Source organism: Silene latifolia, chromosome 7, assembly GCF_048544455.1.
Source record: "Silene latifolia isolate original U9 population chromosome 7, ASM4854445v1, whole genome shotgun sequence".
Taxonomy (NCBI): Eukaryota; Viridiplantae; Streptophyta; class Magnoliopsida; order Caryophyllales; family Caryophyllaceae; genus Silene; species Silene latifolia.
This window is the reverse complement of record NC_133532.1, coordinates 8513494-8532877: the sequence shown is the minus strand read 5'-3', so window position 1 is coordinate 8532877 and position 19384 is coordinate 8513494. Positions and strand designations below refer to the sequence as shown.

Genomic DNA, 19384 nt, shown 5'->3' with positions numbered 1-19384 from the left:
AAATATGATGAAGAATTGAAGATTTGTGTTTCGAGTTTGAAGATCGATTTAGGACAGTTGATATTGAACAATTACTGACAGCCCCTATCTTCTTCCCTTTGGTAATTTTAAAACGTTTCATCTTATTTATGCTTTTATAATTCGATTATTTAGGCGTTTTACAATTCGATTTAAATATTTAAATTTATCTACTATTATAATATTGATGTTATTAGTAGTTCATCACGTACTATCATTTTAAATTTTTAATACATTATCGAATCGTTATCGCTAGCGTTTACCTCGAGATGATATGATGAAACCCAATGCGCTCTTATCCAAGATGATACGGAGGTAAGTGGTAACACAGATACTCGGGTAAGACAAGACTCTTACTAAATTATTGAGAGACTATTATTGTTATATATCTTTAATTTTGCATCTCTTATAATTATGCTATTTTATACCATTCGTACCCGTTACATTATATTACTTTGATGAAACACCATTTTTACTTTACCTGTAAAATGACAGGCCTAACGGTAAGCTTTCTATGCACCGAGACTTCCTGACACAGTAAGATGAGCAATTGTTGCATAATATTATTATTATTATTATTATTATTATTATTATTATTATTATTATTATTATTATTATAAGTTGCATTTGTTGTACCTATACAATTTTAATGATGAACTTCATTGAGCGTATTGCGTACATGATATGTTCTCATGCATATATGTGCGATGGAATTGAATAGCCAGTTCCGGAAATGGTGTATTCGTGAATACCTTTGTTTTATAAACGCTGAATTTTTGACGCTATCAATGATCGGGATCTCATAAACACAATCTGATCACTATACATGGGTCATCTTTTTTTAACTTGCAGGAACTCTAGAAGAGTTGGTGATGTCCCGAGTCCCGACTCACTTCCAACTATATACTGAAAACTTTTCAAATTGTAGTAGACAGAGCCTCTACATATGACTATTGTAACAGGTATAGACAAATAATAACATTTATTCATTCTTATCCTCATAAAAATTTGTTTACGAGGGTATGTACGTGGGGTGATTTTGGATATTAAACTAGGGTATTAAAAATGAAGTTGTTATCTTCATAAAGTACATCTGTAAATACAATCGCTGGTATAATACATCATTGCTGCTACAGATGAAGACTTTCAAAATCGAATGATTAAACGTTATTCATCTTATATTTTACTATATTACAAGAATGTATTTTTGATAGAATGCTTTACACCTTTATACGTAGAGTGGTAGCCGTGTAGCCAATAGTCAATTCTCTCCATAAACGTATAGAACATGGTATGTGCTTCCCAATAAAATGTTGGAATTATCTTTATTGACCATTTAATAATTTTAACTTCAAGTATCAATAATCAATCAAACTTATTTATCATTTTAAAGATCCCAAAATAACGATATTGAATATGTTTTTCTCTCTTCTCATGCAGGGTTTTGGTACATTGGTGGCATTTTCTACGACTGTGGGCATTGTAAAGCATAAATGTGGCATGAAGAACGAGCAAGAAATGATCGAAGGTCAACTCAAGTGGAAACAATTCTCTCTAACCCTTTGTTTTGCAATGCCTATTTCAAGAGTCAGCTCTTTATTTCATGTTGGGTTATAACTTCCTAAACCTGTACTTGGCCATGAACCACTATATTTGGCTATTTCAAGGGTAACCAGCAAAAAAAAGGGGCCAAAACCTAATTTGTGACAAAAAAGTGACTTCAATGCTACGACTAATGTAGTTTATTATAACAAATTCTTTAGGAATTTATAAGTACAAATAATTTACTTCTTCGTTCTTAAAATTTGTACTAAGTTCATCATTCCATATGTAGTTCTCTTACTTAATTTCATAAGTTAACAATTGAAACACAGCAACCCTTCATATGTTTTCATTTTCAGTACCTGTTGAGGGGTGAATGCATAAAATACATGCTTAAGGAACCCACTTTCAATTATTAATAACTACGTAGTATCGCTTACTCATTCGTCTTCTAACTTTAACTTAATATTTATCGAATAGAAGTATCCAAGACTATAGATCACTTTATCCATTTACTTAGCTAATAACTAGACAATTTAATCGAATAACCAACATGATCCGCCGACAATGTTGTCAGGATCGAGATTCTACTTTGGATCGATGGGGAGGGTAAGATCGAATCGGTAGAATCGGATCGTAGAATCGCAAGATTCTACAAACTCACTAAATATAATTTTTTATTTGGTAAAAACATATAATTGAAAATCAAAACAGTTATTTATTAATATTTATTCATAAAATACTGGTAATTAATGATTTTAGTATCATTGTATGAACAACTTACACGAAATTTGGGTTTTATGGTGTCATTATATAAAAATATATATTAATTTTTTTTATTATAGGATCGTAAAATGGTAGGATCGTATTATGATCCCATCTTTAGAAATTTTCAAATTAATAGGATCGTAAGATTCTAAAACTATGATAGAATCGTAGGATCCAGGACCGGTCAAGCATTTTTGGATCGTAAAATCGTAGAATTGTTGGACCGAATCGCGATTCTGACAACAATGTCCGCCGAAACAAATCAATCAATCAGAAAATACTAAATATTCAATGAGAAAAAAGGAGCTACAAACATCCATGTATATTATTCATTGTAATTTCGCACTATAAAACTTACATCATATCAAATCATTATATGATCACTCGACAATTAATTATCATAGTCCTATTCCATCGTATTTAATTGAATGAATTTTGGAGATGAAAAAAATGTAAGAGTTAAGATTTTTGGGGTATGATAGTTGGAGGACGAATGATCGATATAGATTGCATAGTAGTGGTTAGTTGTGGGGGGCTGCTGAGATAGAGGTTGGGGTGAGAGTCGTGGTCCGAGGTGTTGGGTGCGGTCACCACTGCGGTGGAGGGTCTGCTGGTGGGTCTGGAGGTAGTCGGTCAGTGATGGCGTACACTGTTTCCAGACGTACAGGCAATGGTGGGTGAGAGAGGAAATGAGAGAGAAGGTAGAGAATTAAGGAGAGAACAAACAAGAAGGATAATAATATGACAAACAACGTACACCAATGAGTAAAATTAAATGTATATTGCATAACAAAAAGGTTATTAAATCTACAGTGATTTTATATCCACTTTTCCGATTTCACCTCTCATATAATAAAAAATTGAGAGAACAAAAAAACAAAGTATTTCGAATAAAATTAAGCAAAAAAAACTTATCAAAAATGTACGGGTAGACAAAATAAAATTTTCTATAATTTAGTTATTTACAAAATCCAAAAAAATTGTACGTTTTTACTTTTACTAATACTTTTCGTTACCACCCGTGCAGTGCACGGGTTTCAAAACTAGTTTTGTCACTAAAACGTTACATTCTATTAAAAAAATGAACAGAGCATCTCGAGTTCTATTTAGGGATCCTTGAACTCGATCAAGTGCTTATCGGGTCGACTCGGTGAACCAACGACACGATGCGAGTAAAGAAGTACTTGAAGAGTATAACGGTGGAAGAAATCGATAGTCTTTGCCTAAACTTCTTGCGTCTTACCACTTGCACCAAACATTAAGTCCTCCATTTCGGAGACAGTCAGCTGTAACACTGACCGGTAAGTACATGGAAATCATTAAGGAACGCTTTCGGACTACCGATAAAGCGGTAGCCGGAACGCTTATGTCCGAACTTACCACTTTGCTAAGTATAATGAGAGTGTAACCACCATGCGGAAAGCATGTGTTACACATGACGAATATGGCGACTAAGTTGGGAAAAGCTGGGCATGAAAGTTGAGGATCCGTTCCTCGCCCAGTTTATCATCAACTCTTTGCCTGATAAGTTTGATGCTTTCCATCTTCATTACAACACTGTTAAGGAAATTTGGAGTGTTAATGAATTGACCAATAAACTGGTTCAGGAAGCAGCAAGAATCAAACAGAAAGATGAGGCTGATGCCTCAAGTAAGAGTACTGGCTTATCCCAGGCACATCATGTGCATCATGTAAGCGGGAAATCTAAGGGTAAGTTTGGAAACAGAAAGGGCATGAAGTCTGGCCCTTCTGATAAGCTGTCTGGATCTGGCATAAAGAAGGATATTAAGAAGCGGGAAAGTTGTTTTTCCGTAAGAAACCAGGCACTTTCAGAATGACTGCATAAAGCCGTAAGAATTGGTTCGAAAAGAAGGGTAAGCCTTTGGCTTTAGTATGTTTCGAATCAAACTATGTTGAAGTTCCTTCTAATACATGGTGGCTAGATTCAGACTCTAATGTACATGTTTCGAATTCCTTGCAGGGATTCCTTACGACAAGAACTATAAATCCAAATGAGGCCTCCTTATACATGGGGAATAAAGATAAAGCCTCCGTAGAAGCCATTGGAAGGTTTAGCTTGGAATTAAGCACTGGATTTAAGTTGAAGTTGGAGGATACCCTTTATGTTCCCTCCTTCGGACGCAATTTAATTTCAGTTTCTAAGTTAGATAATGATGGTTTTAAATTAAGTTTTGGACAAGGTTGTTTCAGTATGTTTCGAGACAATATTTTTGTTGGTTCTGGAATTTTGGAAAACGGATTGTATCGAATTTATTTAGATAAATTGTTTTCAGAATCTCTCTGTGTTTCTCGTAATGTTTCCCTGCATAATAATGTTAGTTCGAAACGTGGAAGGTCTAATGAAAGTTCCTCCTTCTTGTGGCATAAACGTTTGGCCCATATTTCAAGAGAAAGAATGAGCATATTGGTTAAAGACAATATACTACCTTCTCTTGATTTTACGGATTTTGGGACGTGTGTGGAATGTATTAAGGGTAAGCAAACCAAACACACCAAGAAAGGGTCCACAAGAAGCACTGCTCTTTTAGAAATTATACATACAGACATATGTGGTCCATTTGATGTTCCCTCCATGAGCGGAGAGAAATATTTCATCACCTTTATTGATGATTATTCACGTTATTGTTATTTTTACCTTTTGCATGAAAAATCTCAATCAGTAAACGCTTTAGAGGTTTACATTAAGGAGGTGGAAAGGCAATTGGGAAAGAAAGTGAAAATCGTAAGGTCAGATAGGGGTGGTGAATATTATGGCAAATATGATGAATCAGGACAACATCCTGGTCCTTTTGCAAAACTCCTTGAAAGTTTGGGTATTGTCCCTCAAGTACACAACTTCACGGTTCTCCATGGATGAATGGTGTTCTTTGAGAGGCGTAATCGAACCCTATTAGAGGTTGTGAGGACAATGATGAGTAATACCAATCTACCCATGAAGTTGTGGATGCATGCCCTTATGACCTTTGTGTATGTTGGAAATCGGGTTCCCGAGAAAGCGTTTCAAAGACACCATTTGAACTGTGGAAAGGATGGAAACCGAGTCTTCAACACTTACATGTATGGGGATGCCCAGCAGAGGCACGCATTTATAATCCAATTGAAAGGAAGCTTGATCCTAGAACCATTAGTGGTTTCTTTATCGGCTATCCAGAAAAGTTCAAAGGGTATAGGTTTTACTGTCCTACACACAAGACAAGAATTGTTGAAACCGGAAATGCCAAATTCCTTGAGAATGGCGAAGTTAGTGGGAGTGATCAGGTAAGGGATGTCGTCGTCAATGAGGTTAGGGTGGCAATTCCAGTTCCTTTGCCCCCAATTTCTATTGATGAAGTTTCACATAATGATAATGTTGACTCAGTCAATATTGTGGAACCTAATGTTGATGATCCTCCACTCCCGAATGATAACATCACCACTGAGGTTGTTGATACAGCACTTGAAATAACATTAAGAAGGTCCACAAGACCTAGAAGGCCAGCTATTTTAGATGACTATGAAGTATATCAATGTGAATTTGACATTAGTGTGGATAATGATCCGGTTACGTTTTCACAAGCTATGAATAGTGATGATTCCGATAAATGGATTAATGCCATGAAAGAAGAGATGGAGTCTATGGCTAAGAATGAGGTCTGGGAGTTGGTCAATTTACCAGCAGGTCATAAGGTGTCAATTTGCAAGTGGGTCTTTAAGACCAAGCGCGACTCCTTAGGTAATATTGAACGACATAAATCAGACCGGTAGCTAAAGGCTTTAATCGAGAAAGAAGGCATTGATTATAATGAAACCTTCTCTCCAGTTTCTAAGAAGGATTCTTTACGGATCATTTTAGCTTTAGTAGCTCATTTTGACTTAGAGCTACATCAAATGGATGTGAAAACGGCATTCTTGAATGGGAGTTTGGAAGAAGAAGTCTATATGGCTCAGCCTGAAGGCTTCATTATTGATGACAAAGAGGACAAAGTCTGTATATTAAAGAAGTCCATTTATGGGCTTAAGCAAGCTTCTCGGCAATGGTATATTAAGTTCCATAATACCATCACCTCCTTTGGGTTTCAAGAAAACTTGTTGATCGGTGTATATACGAAGATCGGTGGGAGTAAGTTTGCATTTTTGGTCTTATATGTCGATGATATACTCATCGCAGCATGACGGTGATTTGGGACTATTACATCAAACTAAAGATTTCTATCAAGCAACTTTGAGATGAAAGATATGGGAGAGGCGTCCTATGTGATCGGGGTGGAAATATCTCGAGACAGATCACAAAGGACATTCGGGTTGTCTCAGAAAGCCTATATCATGAAGGTCTTAGAAAGATTTAACATGGTAAAATGTAATCCCAATGATGTTCCTATTCAGACAGGGGATAAGTTCAGCTTAAGTATGTGTCCTAAGACTGAACTAGAACGAAATGCCATGAAAAATTTTCCTTATGCATATCTAGTTGGAAGCTTAATGTATGCGCAGTGCAGTCCACAAGACGACATAAGTTTTGCAAAGTGGGTATGTTGGGTCGATATCGGTCCAATCTGGAATGGGTCATTGGAGTGCGGCTAAGAAAGTTTTAAGGTACTTAAAGGGAACAAGGGACAAAATGCTCACTTATAGACATACCGATCACTTGAGGTTATTGGATATCTTGACTCAGATTTTGGAGGATGTGTGGACTCAAGGAAAAGCACCTTTGGTTATGTGTTTGATTTAGTGGGGGCAATCTCCTGGAAGAGTGCTAAAAGACAATTATTGCCTCATCCACTATGGAAGCTGAATTTGTAGCGTGCTTTGAGGCTACTATTCAAGCTTTATGGTTGCGGAACTTTCTTTCGGGGATTAGCATTATGAATTCTGTTGCAAGGCCGCTGAAAATTTATCGTGATAATGCCGCATTGTCTTCTTTTCGAAGAATGATAGGTATTCTAAAGGTATAAAACACATGGAAATGAAATACCTATCAGTTAAGGAGGAAGTTCGGAAAAACATCGTATCAATTGAGCACATCACGACTAGTGCCAATATATAGATCCTTTAACTAAGGGGTTACCTCCAAAGACATTTTTAAAGCATGATACTTGATATGGGTCCGGAGGATAATCATTAAGGCTTTTCGTTTGTGTTTGGATCATGCTAGTGTTTTGTAATGATGACACTTATGTTTTGATTAATCAACTTATGTTTTCTTATGATGATGGTTTCCGAACGATTTTCTGTATCGTATTATTGTTATTGTATACATTATTATTATTGCACGATTAACGAATCGGTCCTTTTCCTCAAGGACATTATCGGGGGATTATGTTTGCTCCTTGTACAAACTGATTATTCTAAATGATTGGTCCGTAGTACATGGAAGGACCACTTCTCTTGTATAGTAGTGTTTCCGCCATGACTCAACCAGTTATTCGGAATGATCAGGGTAATTAAGATAAACCCATTATGTATTCATTTAGTTTTCTGCGCGACTTATGACTCTGTTTGCACGTGACATTATGTTTAGGTCAGTAATATGGTCCAAGTGGGAGAATGTAAGAATTATCATATTAATTCTCTATTATGTGGACCTAATTACTGACGTTAGTCACTCTAATAGATAATAGCTAAATATGATGTTTCGGGTTTTTAGTCGGAGTAATAGACTAAGTGGATTACGGTTAATGTTTACAGGCCATTAACATATTAGGCCACTTATCTAATTATGCCCCTCCTGCCACCTATATAATAAAAGCTACACCTGTTTGTGATTTTAACCTAATTCATATTCATTAAGAGAAACACACAAGAAGAGAATTAGAGAATAAGGAAGGCAGGAGAAGGCAAAAGATTGAGTTTATCTTCTTGTTGATTTCAAGGAATCTCCTTATCAGATCTAATGACTACTCCACGTAAGTACTCATCTGTAATTATCACTGCAATCAAGATCCTCTAAATTTATGTTTACATAGCTGATATAGTTATAACTTATGAGAGGTGATACTCATAAGTTCACACCCAGAGTAGATTACAACATTTTAGTTCTAACAAACTAACTTTGAGTGTCGAAGTCACTTCACGTTTTCTGGTTTAATAAATAATTATTGATTTTACGAAAAATTAGCTTACCAAAAACCGTAATTATGTAATACAACAAATGTATTGTGAACTTAAGTACTACCGTATAAAATGAACATTTTGTTTCTAATCTTTAAAATAGTTTCATTCAAAAACACTAGTACTCGCATATCTAAGAATTTGTGAACTTAAAAAGTTCAGGAACACCAATTTTTTTTCCAAGGATTCATTATCTTTTTTTTTAATAGAAAAGAAAATATAAAATATTTAAATCTATGTTTTTTTTTTTCCAATGATTTACAATTAGAAAGACTTATTAAAAGTCTAAAATGACGTTCCTACAAATAAAAAAGTATGTAAAATAACGCGTACAAATTCGTCAACTCGACATAGAAAAACAAACTACACAAGTAGCAACATTTGAATAATCGTTTGTAAAAACACACTATATATAATAACATTGACGACTTCATCAACCACGTAAAGTCGTCCTCTCTACCCAAAAACAAGAAGTCTCCTGCAAGTTTTGTGCGCAAATTTAAAAAATCATAATCATCATATCATCTCAAAACATACAATCTAAAGAGGAGATACAAAATGTTTGGTAGAGCACCATCTAGGAGTGATAACACCAAGTATTATGAGGTTTTAGGTGTACAAAATAATGCATCACCCGATGAAATACGGAAAGCTTATAGGAAAGCCGCTATGAAAAATCATCCTGATAAACGTGGTGATCCTGAAAAGGTTAATTTCTATCTTTTAGTTAATAATTCTGTAAATGATTGATGTTTTTGGATATTGGGTACGATTGTTGATTTAAGATTAGTTATCATTTTATTATACTTGAATGATTGGGTTAAGCTCAGTTACCCATTTAGTCAAGGTGACAAGCTCGGTGTCTTAACCGTATTAGGTATAGTATTGTCATACAAAAATCCCACAAAATTACCTTAGAGGAATTCAAATATGAACCCGTAAGAATTTTACCCGAGTTTTAACAACTAAATTTCATCTTTATATACACGTTTGATCTTGATTAGGATAGTAAAGTGTGATTGGTAGGTAAATGTTGTAGAACTTGTAATGTGGGTATTTGTGTTATGTCGTGTTTAGATGATTTATTACAGCTCAATTTAAACCTAATACTACTACTTCCTTCATCCTTAACATTTGTTTACATTTGAGTAAAATATCTTTTATAAAAAAATATAAAATATAAGCAAATTAACTCCGAAGGAGTACTTAACCTGTCATGTTACAAAAAGGTAATTAACTAATAAGTCGATATAAAGAGTATTTCACATCCATCTAATTAACACGTGTTACCCAATAAATTCGTTTCAAACTCAGAGTATTTCATTCAGATTTTTACAAAGTACAAAGTATAATTGTGTGTTGTATGTAGCAATTACGTTATTTTTTTTTTTTTTCATAAAAAGAGCATACGAGCAAATTTGATGTTGTTAGGAAATGAACCTATGTTATAAGTACAAGGTCTAATGATTTTATACCAGTTTATCTACTTGACATCTGCTTAGAGACAATAGCTGATATTAAAGCTAAACCTAACAAAATTGATCCGACCTGACGTTGAACTCAAAACCCGAGTTTGAGCCGAATCGGATTTACTCGACCCAATATAACTAGACGTCTCGACCCAAATGTTTATCGTTGCAAACTGATTACTATGCATGAATAACTTTATTTAGCTGACCCAAACCTGAAAATGACCAATCCGATCCAACGCGAAGCTCACAATCACGAAATTGACCCAACCTAAATCCAACTCAATTGACCCATTTACCGGGTCTAATTAAAGTTACCGATTTCGAGCCAAACTTTCTTAATTTATAAAATAATTAAACTTTCTATAATTCACTTTCCTAAAAAAAACACTCTAATTAATAATTTCCACCCTCTTTCCACTCAACAAAATTCAACAAAAACACATCAACGATCCAAAATCCTCCACATACCCAAATCTCAAATCCTAACCATCCAAATTCCCAAACCCCATAAAATTAGGAAAACTTCCCCTTTTTAATCACTCCATTATATAAGTAGAAAAATCGTCACACAACTTTGAACCCTCTTTTCCTTCATCCATCACCAACAAATCTCCTACAAATTTTGGTACCCATCTATCAAATTAAATCTCAAATCACAAAAAAACCCTAAAAAATTTGAGTGAAAATGTTTGGTAGGGCACCAAAAAAGAGTGATAATACTAAGTATTATCAAGTTTTAGGTGTTCAACAAAATGCTACTCCTGATGAATTAAAGAAAGCTTATCGTAAAGCTGCTATTAAGAATCATCCTGATAAGGGTGGTGATCCTGAAAAGGTTTAATTCTTTCATTAATCCCTAATTATTTGTAGTTGATTTTTAGGGTTTTATGATTTTGAGATGTTAGATTTGTGATTTGAGATTTGATTTCTTGTTAATTTTTGACTTTTTGATGTGGGTTTTTGATTTTATGATGTGGGTAGTTTGTTGGATCTAGAATGATTTGATCTTGATTAGGGTAATTGTGTGATTAGTTGTTTTTGATGTTGAATTATGTTGTAAACAATGAAATTTGGGGATTTTTGATTGAAGTTGATGTTTATGTATGTTAATTAGGTTAAGTTTGTTGTTAATTGTAAAATAGTGTGGTTGTTTAGGGTTTTGTTGAAATTTGAAACCCTAGTTTTTTTTGTGATGTGGATGTGAGTCTTAGCCTATGATTGAATCGAGAGATGTAATCTTTGAGAAAATGAATCGGTGTTGATTGAGATTAAGGTATTCGTTTGTGTTGAATGTTGATTGATAGCTGATTTGGTTCGGAATCTATTTTAGTCGTATAGGAAAGGATGTTATCTGATAGCCGCATGTCTGCATTGCCCGTTGTTCATTCGACTTTTGGGATGATTTGGCGGAAAGGGTTAGGCAACTTTATGTATGATGATTGCTTGAGGCCTTGAGGGGTTTTCCAAACGGGTTAAACAATCTTGGATATGTTGATGTGTAGGTCAACATTTGGACTACTAACAATTTTGGGTCGGCTGATATGAGTCGACGTTTGAACCCGTCACTTGCATGTAAAATAATGTAAAGTAAACAAAAAGAACATAACTAGTCACTACATTTTTGAAGAACATAGGCAGGAAACTTTTGGTCTGACTTCTGGTAGTTCTTTGTTCTGCTTTGTTTGATAGTGAGGTAAAAGCGGGGTTGTGTCTTATGTGTGCAGTTCAAGGAGTTGGCTCATGCTTATGAGGTATTGAGTGATCCTGACAAGCGTAAGATATATGATGAGTATGGTGAAGATGCACTCAAGGAAGGAATGGGTGGAGGTGGCGGTATGCATGATCCATTCGACATCTTCAGTTCATTCTTCGGAGGAAGTCCATTTGGTGGTAATCACTCTTCTGCAGTTTCTTGATTGGTTTATTCGAACTAATTTGTTGTAATGCCTAATGCGACTAATATTGAGTCAATAGGAGTAGATTTCTGTACATCAGATCCCCTCCTTTCCCTAGCCCGCCATTTGCAGGACTCTTATCAGAGGCATTGGTGTAATGTTGTTGTTCTTGTGGCTAATTGTGATATATATCTCTGGGTGATCAGGTGGTGGTAGCAGCCGAGGTAGAAGGCAAAGGAGAGGAGAAGATGTGATCCATCCTCTCAAGGTGTCCCTCGAGGACCTTTATGGTGGTACCACAAAGAAACTCTCTCTGTCTCGCAATGTAATCTGCTCAAAGTGCAGTGGGTGAGTAATCTTCCGACCTTAGTTTTGTATTGTCAGTGATTCAGTTAATAGGTTGTACTGTTGTAGTGCTAATGTGCTATATAAAATTAGGTTTTCTCCGTTTGACTTTGATTGTCAACCAGCTCTTATAAGTTACGGAGTATATCAACTCTTATTATTCCCGATTAACTTTGATGGTCAATCCCTATATAAATTTTGACATCAATGCCCCCATATTTGTCTGTATGCAGATTGTATATCTGCCGCGTTTGATCTCTAAAACTTCTACTTTTGTGTTGTCCTATGTTGCTCAGACTCGTTTAGAAGTATCCAACACGTGTGTGTGACCAAATGTCGGACTCGGCTATTTTTTTGAAAAATATGCATATTTTGGTCTAAAATGAGGTCTACAAGTGTCATACCCATGTCCGAGTGTCGAGTGTCGGATACGGGTACTCTAGGAAATTAAGAGAGTCGGAGTAACATAGGTGTTGTCATTTTTAAAAAATTGTAACTATTGTATACAGTGAGAGGACATCGCTCGACATTGACAATGTTTGATCATGAAAGTCGAATTGGGATATTATAAATGGCATGGAGGGAATAGATTTCTGACGCCATCAATGTTTTATGTGTTATAACAGAAAAGGGTCAAAATCTGGTGCCTCAATGACATGTGGTGGATGTCAAGGAACGGGTATGAAGGTGTCAATCAGACAACTTGGTCCATCTATGATTCAGCAGATGCAGCATCCTTGTAATGAATGTAAGGGCACAGGAGAGTCCATCAGTGACAAGGACAGATGCCCTCAGTGCAAGGGAGACAAAGTTGTGCCTGAGAAGAAGGTTCTTGAGGTTGTTGTAGATAAGGGTATGCAAAATGGTCAGAAAGTCACTTTTACTGGAGAGGCTGATGAGGCGGTATGTCTTGAACTTTGCTTTTGTATTTTGTTTATATTTAAAACCAGTAAAATGACAACGGGAAAGAGGGTTTCAAAATTGCACCTCTTTTTCACACGCCCTCGGTCTCAGCAACCAGGCCAAGTTATGGCCGGTTAGATCATTTGATTGTTATTGACATCGTGCTTTACTTTTTTGTAGCCTGATACTGTCACTGGAGATATTGTCTTCGTCCTTCAGCAGAAAGAGCACCCTAAATTTAAGAGAAAGGGTCAAGACCTGTTCTATGAGCATACTCTGAGCCTTACCGAGGCACTTTGTGGTTTCAGATTCGTATTAACCCATCTCGATGGAAGGCAGCTCCTTATTAAGTCGAATCCTGGAGAAGTTATCAAGCCTGGTTAGTATCTCTTCCATCACTTCAAGCCTTGTATATCACTTTGAGTTACTCCCGTCATCCATGGATAAACTTCATGGTCTGTTTTGCATGGAAACGTGAGACCATACGTTCTAACTCGGAAATTTATTCAAGGAGACCCATAGGAGACAGGAAGTTTATTCATGGACAGTGGAATTAATAGTTTATTGTGTCCGACTGTATATTGGATGAACGTTCAGAGTTATAAAGGTGTTGAATTTGTTTCATGTCGGGTTTTTGTTGTATAGATCAATTCAAGGCAGTTGATGACGAGGGTATGCCAATCTACCAGAGGCCATTCATGAAGGGCAAGCTATACATCCACTTCTCTGTGGAATTCCCCGAATCACTTAGCCTTGACCAGGTCGCGGCTTTGGAGGCAGTTCTACCACCCAAGCCATCAATGCAGCTCTCAGAAATGGAGCTGGACGAGTGTGAAGAGACGACAATGCATAGCGTTAACATTGAGGAGGAAATGAAGAGGAAGCAAGCTCAGGCCCAACAAGAGGCGTATGATGAAGATGATGACGAACCCCATGGTGGCCAGAGGGTCCAATGTGCTCAGCAGTAAGATGTGTTGAAAACTTGTGTAATCTGAATACCTAAAATAGCAACGACTGCTACTTTTCGCATCTCGTTCTTTTTTTTTTCTCTATGAAATATGTCTGGACATCTCATCTTGATTTTCATCATGCTTTCTGAATATTTTGAAGAAATGTGTTTACTTTTTAGATCGCTTGATTCAAAGAGCATTGAATTTATGCTTCTCATCACTTGATTTATCAGGGGTTCAATATGTTTTGGTTTGATAATCGACTCTTGGAGGCTTGGAAAATGATTTTGTCGTGTCGTTTTCATCTTAAGGTCTTCTATTATGAACTTTCAACTGTATTTACGTGTGCATTGTTCCGAATCATAGTCCATTTATGGATTCGCATGTTGATCAGGGTTGTTCAGGTGGTTGTAAAGAAGGGACCTTTATTTTTACCATGATGTTCTCGTTACTCCTCTTGTCGAGATCTTTACTGTCACCATTCACCGCGAAATTAGTAACAAATTGGAGGATGATAAATCATGTGAAGTTTATGGACAAATTTGTGTAACCGATAGAGTAGATAATTATACCTTTGATGTCTACAATCGAGATATAGACAACCCACAGTCGATTTGTTTTGGTGACGCCTTGTTACTATCAACTCCCTTGGACGCGGACTATAACACGATTATACCTTCGGAACATGTCAGTATGGATGTAACTAACTCCGGAAAAAAAAACAGTATGTAACTAACTACGAAAAAAAATGACTGCTCGAATATTATCAAGTTATACGGATTTGTCTCTGCTTCTATCAGTGGCAGTGATGGCCAATTGTCTTCGCTTTTTAGTAACACGTGCTTGCTCTACCACCCTTGGGTATACGCGTAGATATCAAGGATGCTAGCACAGAGGCAGTTATCAGCCGCGGTGTGTTCTCCTGTAGGCCTCTCTTTATGAATTTAGTCGGAAATAGGCGCTTCTGCACAGTTGTCGGAGGGGAGCAAGGTTTTGCCGCAGTCCATTACTCAGTTTCGTAAACACATGGGGCGCAACTCAAGGGTGAAATCAATGTACACTAGTTATGCAACTTATGAAAAAAAAAAAAAAAAACCTAGCGTTATCAAGAGAGGTTCAATAATTTCACGATGAGGGTGCGACTTAATTTTGGTTCCATCTAATTTATTCTGGACCGTTGATTCGATAATTTACTCTTTATTTTCTCAAATAAAAAAAAAAAATGGAAAGAATACGGATACTCGAAGCACAACACGTCCGCCTTTACAATGACATCCCTAGTTGACGGGTTGGACGGATATGTAACTACAATGGTATAATCAGTGTTACAGCTTATGCTAACTTGTTTTTCAATAGTGCTCACATTTGAATGTAAAATGGTTACAAAATCCCGTATTATTGGCTCAAATTAAGATGACCTGTTTGAAGCAAGACCAACCGAACAGACATAGCACACGTTGCATTTGCAATTGACCACAATTCACAATACCTGACATACTCCAAACAAAGTCACAGAATCTACAAAAAATATCCATTGAAAATATTCGGATCATCTTTCATTGATCACTTTTAGTCAATCTCCATATTCTTGATTTTCACTGCTGATTCCATGGCGATTTGCAGGTTCAAAGTTACTCTCTTTTTGTGGGTTTGTTTGGTTTTACCTTCAATTTTGGCCAAGCCCATTAGATACTGCGGTTAGTCATCTTGATCACTAAACTTTTTATTAATTTTAATCATTTAATTTATTTTTTCATTTAATATAGCAATTTGTATTTCATTTAGTTCAAAGTTCGACTTTTAGGCTATAGCGGAACCAAGATTTGTAGTTTGGAATAAAATGTAGATTGTTTTTTTTTAGGTGGGGAGAATTTGGAGGTCATATTAATTCCCCCGTCTCAATCATTTGTTTACCTTTTTTTCGTTATTTGTGACGCCATTTTAATCAAAGTAAACAAATGATTGGGATTTGGGACGGAATAGAGGGAGTATCATTCTTGCTCAGCTGTGGCTTCATGTCTTATGGGGTTGGTAAAACTTACTCCCTCCGTCACATTAATTTGTTTACGTTTTTATTCTTTGTGAGATGTATTTTAATCAAGGGTGTGTTTGGATAGCAAAAGTGGAGGGAAAGGGAGGGGAGGGAGAAGGAGGGAAGAGAAAGGGATGGAAGGGAAGGGAAGGGGAGGGAGAATGGAGGAGGTCATTTTCCCTCCAAATCTTGCCTTTGTTGGAGAGGAAATAATTTGGCTTGGAGGGGGAAAGTGGAGGGATTCATTTTCCCTCCCCTCAAAATCCCTCCACCTCCATTTTGCTAATCAAACAAAGGATTTATCATCCCTTCCTTTCCTTTCCCTCCCCTCTCTTTCCCTCCAAATCCTCCTATCCAAACAGACCCCAAAGGTAAACAAATGATTGAGACGGAGGGAGTAATTTAGATGTGAAGAGATCAATGATAAAGCGAAGGGGCTAGAAGTGGCAGTCAGTCATCCATGAAAAATGGAAGGTTTACATTTTTTTCAAAATTTTCGACTTTTTACAAGCTTACTATATTGAATTATTGACCTTTGAGATTTTTGATCATATTTCTGTCGCCTTTACTTCAAATACTGGTTCCGTCACTAGAAGAAGCTGGTGATATTGAACTGGTGACCGTGATGTCTTACTGCAGATAAGAAAGGTCACTATGATGTGAAGGTTAAAGGAGTAGTAATGAATCCTGACCCTGTGGTATCCGGTGAAAAGGCCGAATTTAAGATTTCTGCTTCCTCTGGTAATTATTTTCTTCATATTGATTGGTAGCATTCCTTTTGTCGAAAATGTAGGAAAAAATGAGATTGCAAGAGATGAGATAATTTGTCATTTTGTGTTTGTTTTAAGCCCCGTTTCTTGTCTCACCCATTATTGTTTCGTTGGTTACACGGTTGAATGACATATACCGAGATAGGGGTATCAAATAACGCAAAAACTTAAATGAGACGCTTGACATGTCAGACTAATCAATTAACCATATAATCAAATGAGGGAAGCACGAGTGTTTTCACATGTGAGAGTATCTCATACAAGGCTCGTTTTCATTTTAATGTGGTGATGCGGAAATATAAGAAGAGTGTGCCACAGAACGTGATGCATCATTCGGGGTACACCATTTGCACTAAGTTTTATATGGAGTTCAGTGATTGAAATTACTGAACAATCATATGAATTACTTCTCAAGAGCTATATTAGTTGTGGAGGGGGTATATGTTGCTTTTGATGATTTAGTATGATTATGTGACTATTTAATGGAAAATATTAACTCATGATGATAATCGGCTAATGGCACCATGATTATTTTCAACTAGATAGAAATATTGGTTACAAAATGTGTTGGATTTTTGTCAGCTTTAGATCAGTTTAGAGCTGAGTCCGAAGTGAGCAACTGAGCATATTAGACAAACGAGGAAGATCTCTAGACTGATCAACTCAAACCTTTGCTTTTGGTGCTTGACGGGAATCTCTTATTGTGCAGTCACTATGTGTGCGGTGTTTGGTGCTTGACGGGAATCTCCATATAACATTAGCCAGGAGACTCAGCTATTTGCTAACAGTTGCTGCAATTATACTAGTATTTGGGTTGCCATGATAATTTTATTCACTTATTGTGCTATGATACATGGGGTTAGTATCTGACGTTATTTGAAATATTTAATGGTTTTATTTAATTTTTAAAAAAAATTATTTGTTTTTTTCCGGATTTATTACACCTTTTTCCAACAACTTTCTTATATATTAATACTTGGTTCAGTTTTAAGGTATTCCGGACCTTAAGTTTTACATCGGTTTTCAAAATAGTTTTATTCTTTATTCTCGTTTTAAATTCTAGTTTTTATAAAAGAAATCCGGACCTCGATTTTAAAACCTATAAGTTTACCCGGCTTTTGTATTATGTTTCACTCTTTTTCTTTTCTATTTTTTTCGCATTTTGAGGTGTGCGTTCACCCGTGGAAGGTTCCAAAGGATGATTCATGTTAGCCGACCCCAAATCATTTTGGGATTAAGGCTCCGATGCTGTTGTTGTTGTATTGTGCAGTCACTATGTGTGCGGTGTTTGTTACTGTGTTTCTTTCTAGAACAAATATACGACATCTTAAAGTGTGCTATTCATGCTAACTACAATATGTTGTTATTGTTCAAGTACGCGTAGTTGACCGGTTTCCGAGTTTGACATTGAAACACGGGATATCCCAGTTAAATTTGTGGATTTCTCCCTATTTTAGCTTTGCATAGTCTTAGTAGCCTATGGATGTTACAACTCCACACAACTGCCAATGCTACGAATTCTGTCGGATGTGATGGTGCCTTTTGCTAACTGTAATAGCAATTTGCCGATTTTAGTCCCGAGAGCTGAGAGGTTGTCGTTTTTCTTTCTTGCCCGATAATGATTGCTGTTCCCAGGCTCATTTACTCTTTAAAATACTTCGTAGATCATATTTGTAATGCTATGTAAATCTTATGTTGGTCGCAGGTAAAAGCATTTCCGGAGGTAAAGTGAGTATCAATGTCTATTTCTTGGGGATCTTTGTCCACTCTGAGAAAATCGATTTATGCAAAGAAACACCCTGTCCTGTTGGTCCTGGCGACTTTGTACTCTCACACTTCCAAACTCTTCCAGGAATCACTCCCGCAGTAAGTTCATGCTGTAAAAAGTCAGCGTATCCTGTTTTCCCACAAATTTTCTTCTTACTTCTGTCATGGTAAATAGTTATCATCTGCTTTTGGCACGTAGACGAAAGAGACGAGAGAGGGATATCAGTTTTTTAAACAAAGTTCGTATCTCTTACGTGAAAATAACCCAGAATAACCAACAATTACCCATACGCTTCTGCATAAATGTGAGAGATTGCAATATTGCATCAATTTGCTAGGTAACCTCCCCTAAAAAGAAACGTCAACTTTATTCTCAACACCCAAGATCGAAATGATAATTACTCCGTATAAATAGCTTTGGTATACGAGAAATTCTTGCGTCCTCCTTACACCTCCAGGAGGACGCAAGAATTTCTCTTGGTATACATGATGTACGTTTTCTAATGCAAAGTAGGTTTTATTTGTTTTTCCATGCATTACTAATCCCTTTTGTTCATATATTTGTGTCTAATGAATAGGGCTCATACAGTCTCAAGATGAGTATTGCAGACGACGACAATCATTTGCTTACCTGTATTAGATTTAATTTCAAAATTGTTCGTGGAGCTAGAGCATCTGTTTCCGAGATCTGAGCTTGGTCCTGTGAAAACCGGGTTTGTGAATTTACAACTTTCTACTTCTTCTATATCCTTGTATGTACTGGAATTTGACTCTTTTCTATAGCAATGTAAAGAATTAATGATTTCCGCGGAAA

At 36.3% G+C, this 19384-nt stretch overlaps 2 protein-coding genes across 2 annotated transcripts; both read left to right on the top strand.

The window, feature by feature from the left end:
• Nucleotides 1–10442: 10442 nt before the first annotated feature.
• LOC141591618 (dnaJ protein homolog ANJ1-like) lies at nt 10443–14179 on the top strand. Its single transcript, XM_074412008.1, has 6 exons — nt 10443–10743; nt 11633–11798; nt 12010–12151; nt 12775–13051; nt 13232–13430; nt 13697–14179. The coding sequence occupies exons 1-6, from the start codon at nt 10594–10596 to the stop codon at nt 14017–14019; spliced, it is 1257 nt and encodes a 418-aa protein (XP_074268109.1). The 5' UTR covers nt 10443–10593; the 3' UTR covers nt 14020–14179.
• Nucleotides 14180–15434: 1255 nt separating this feature from the next.
• Nucleotides 15435–19384, top strand: LOC141591617 (uncharacterized). Its single transcript, XM_074412007.1, has 4 exons — nt 15435–15698; nt 16673–16774; nt 18509–18669; nt 19149–19384. Exons 1-4 carry the CDS (start codon nt 15611–15613, stop codon nt 19260–19262), a joined length of 465 nt encoding a protein of 154 aa, XP_074268108.1. The 5' UTR covers nt 15435–15610; the 3' UTR covers nt 19263–19384.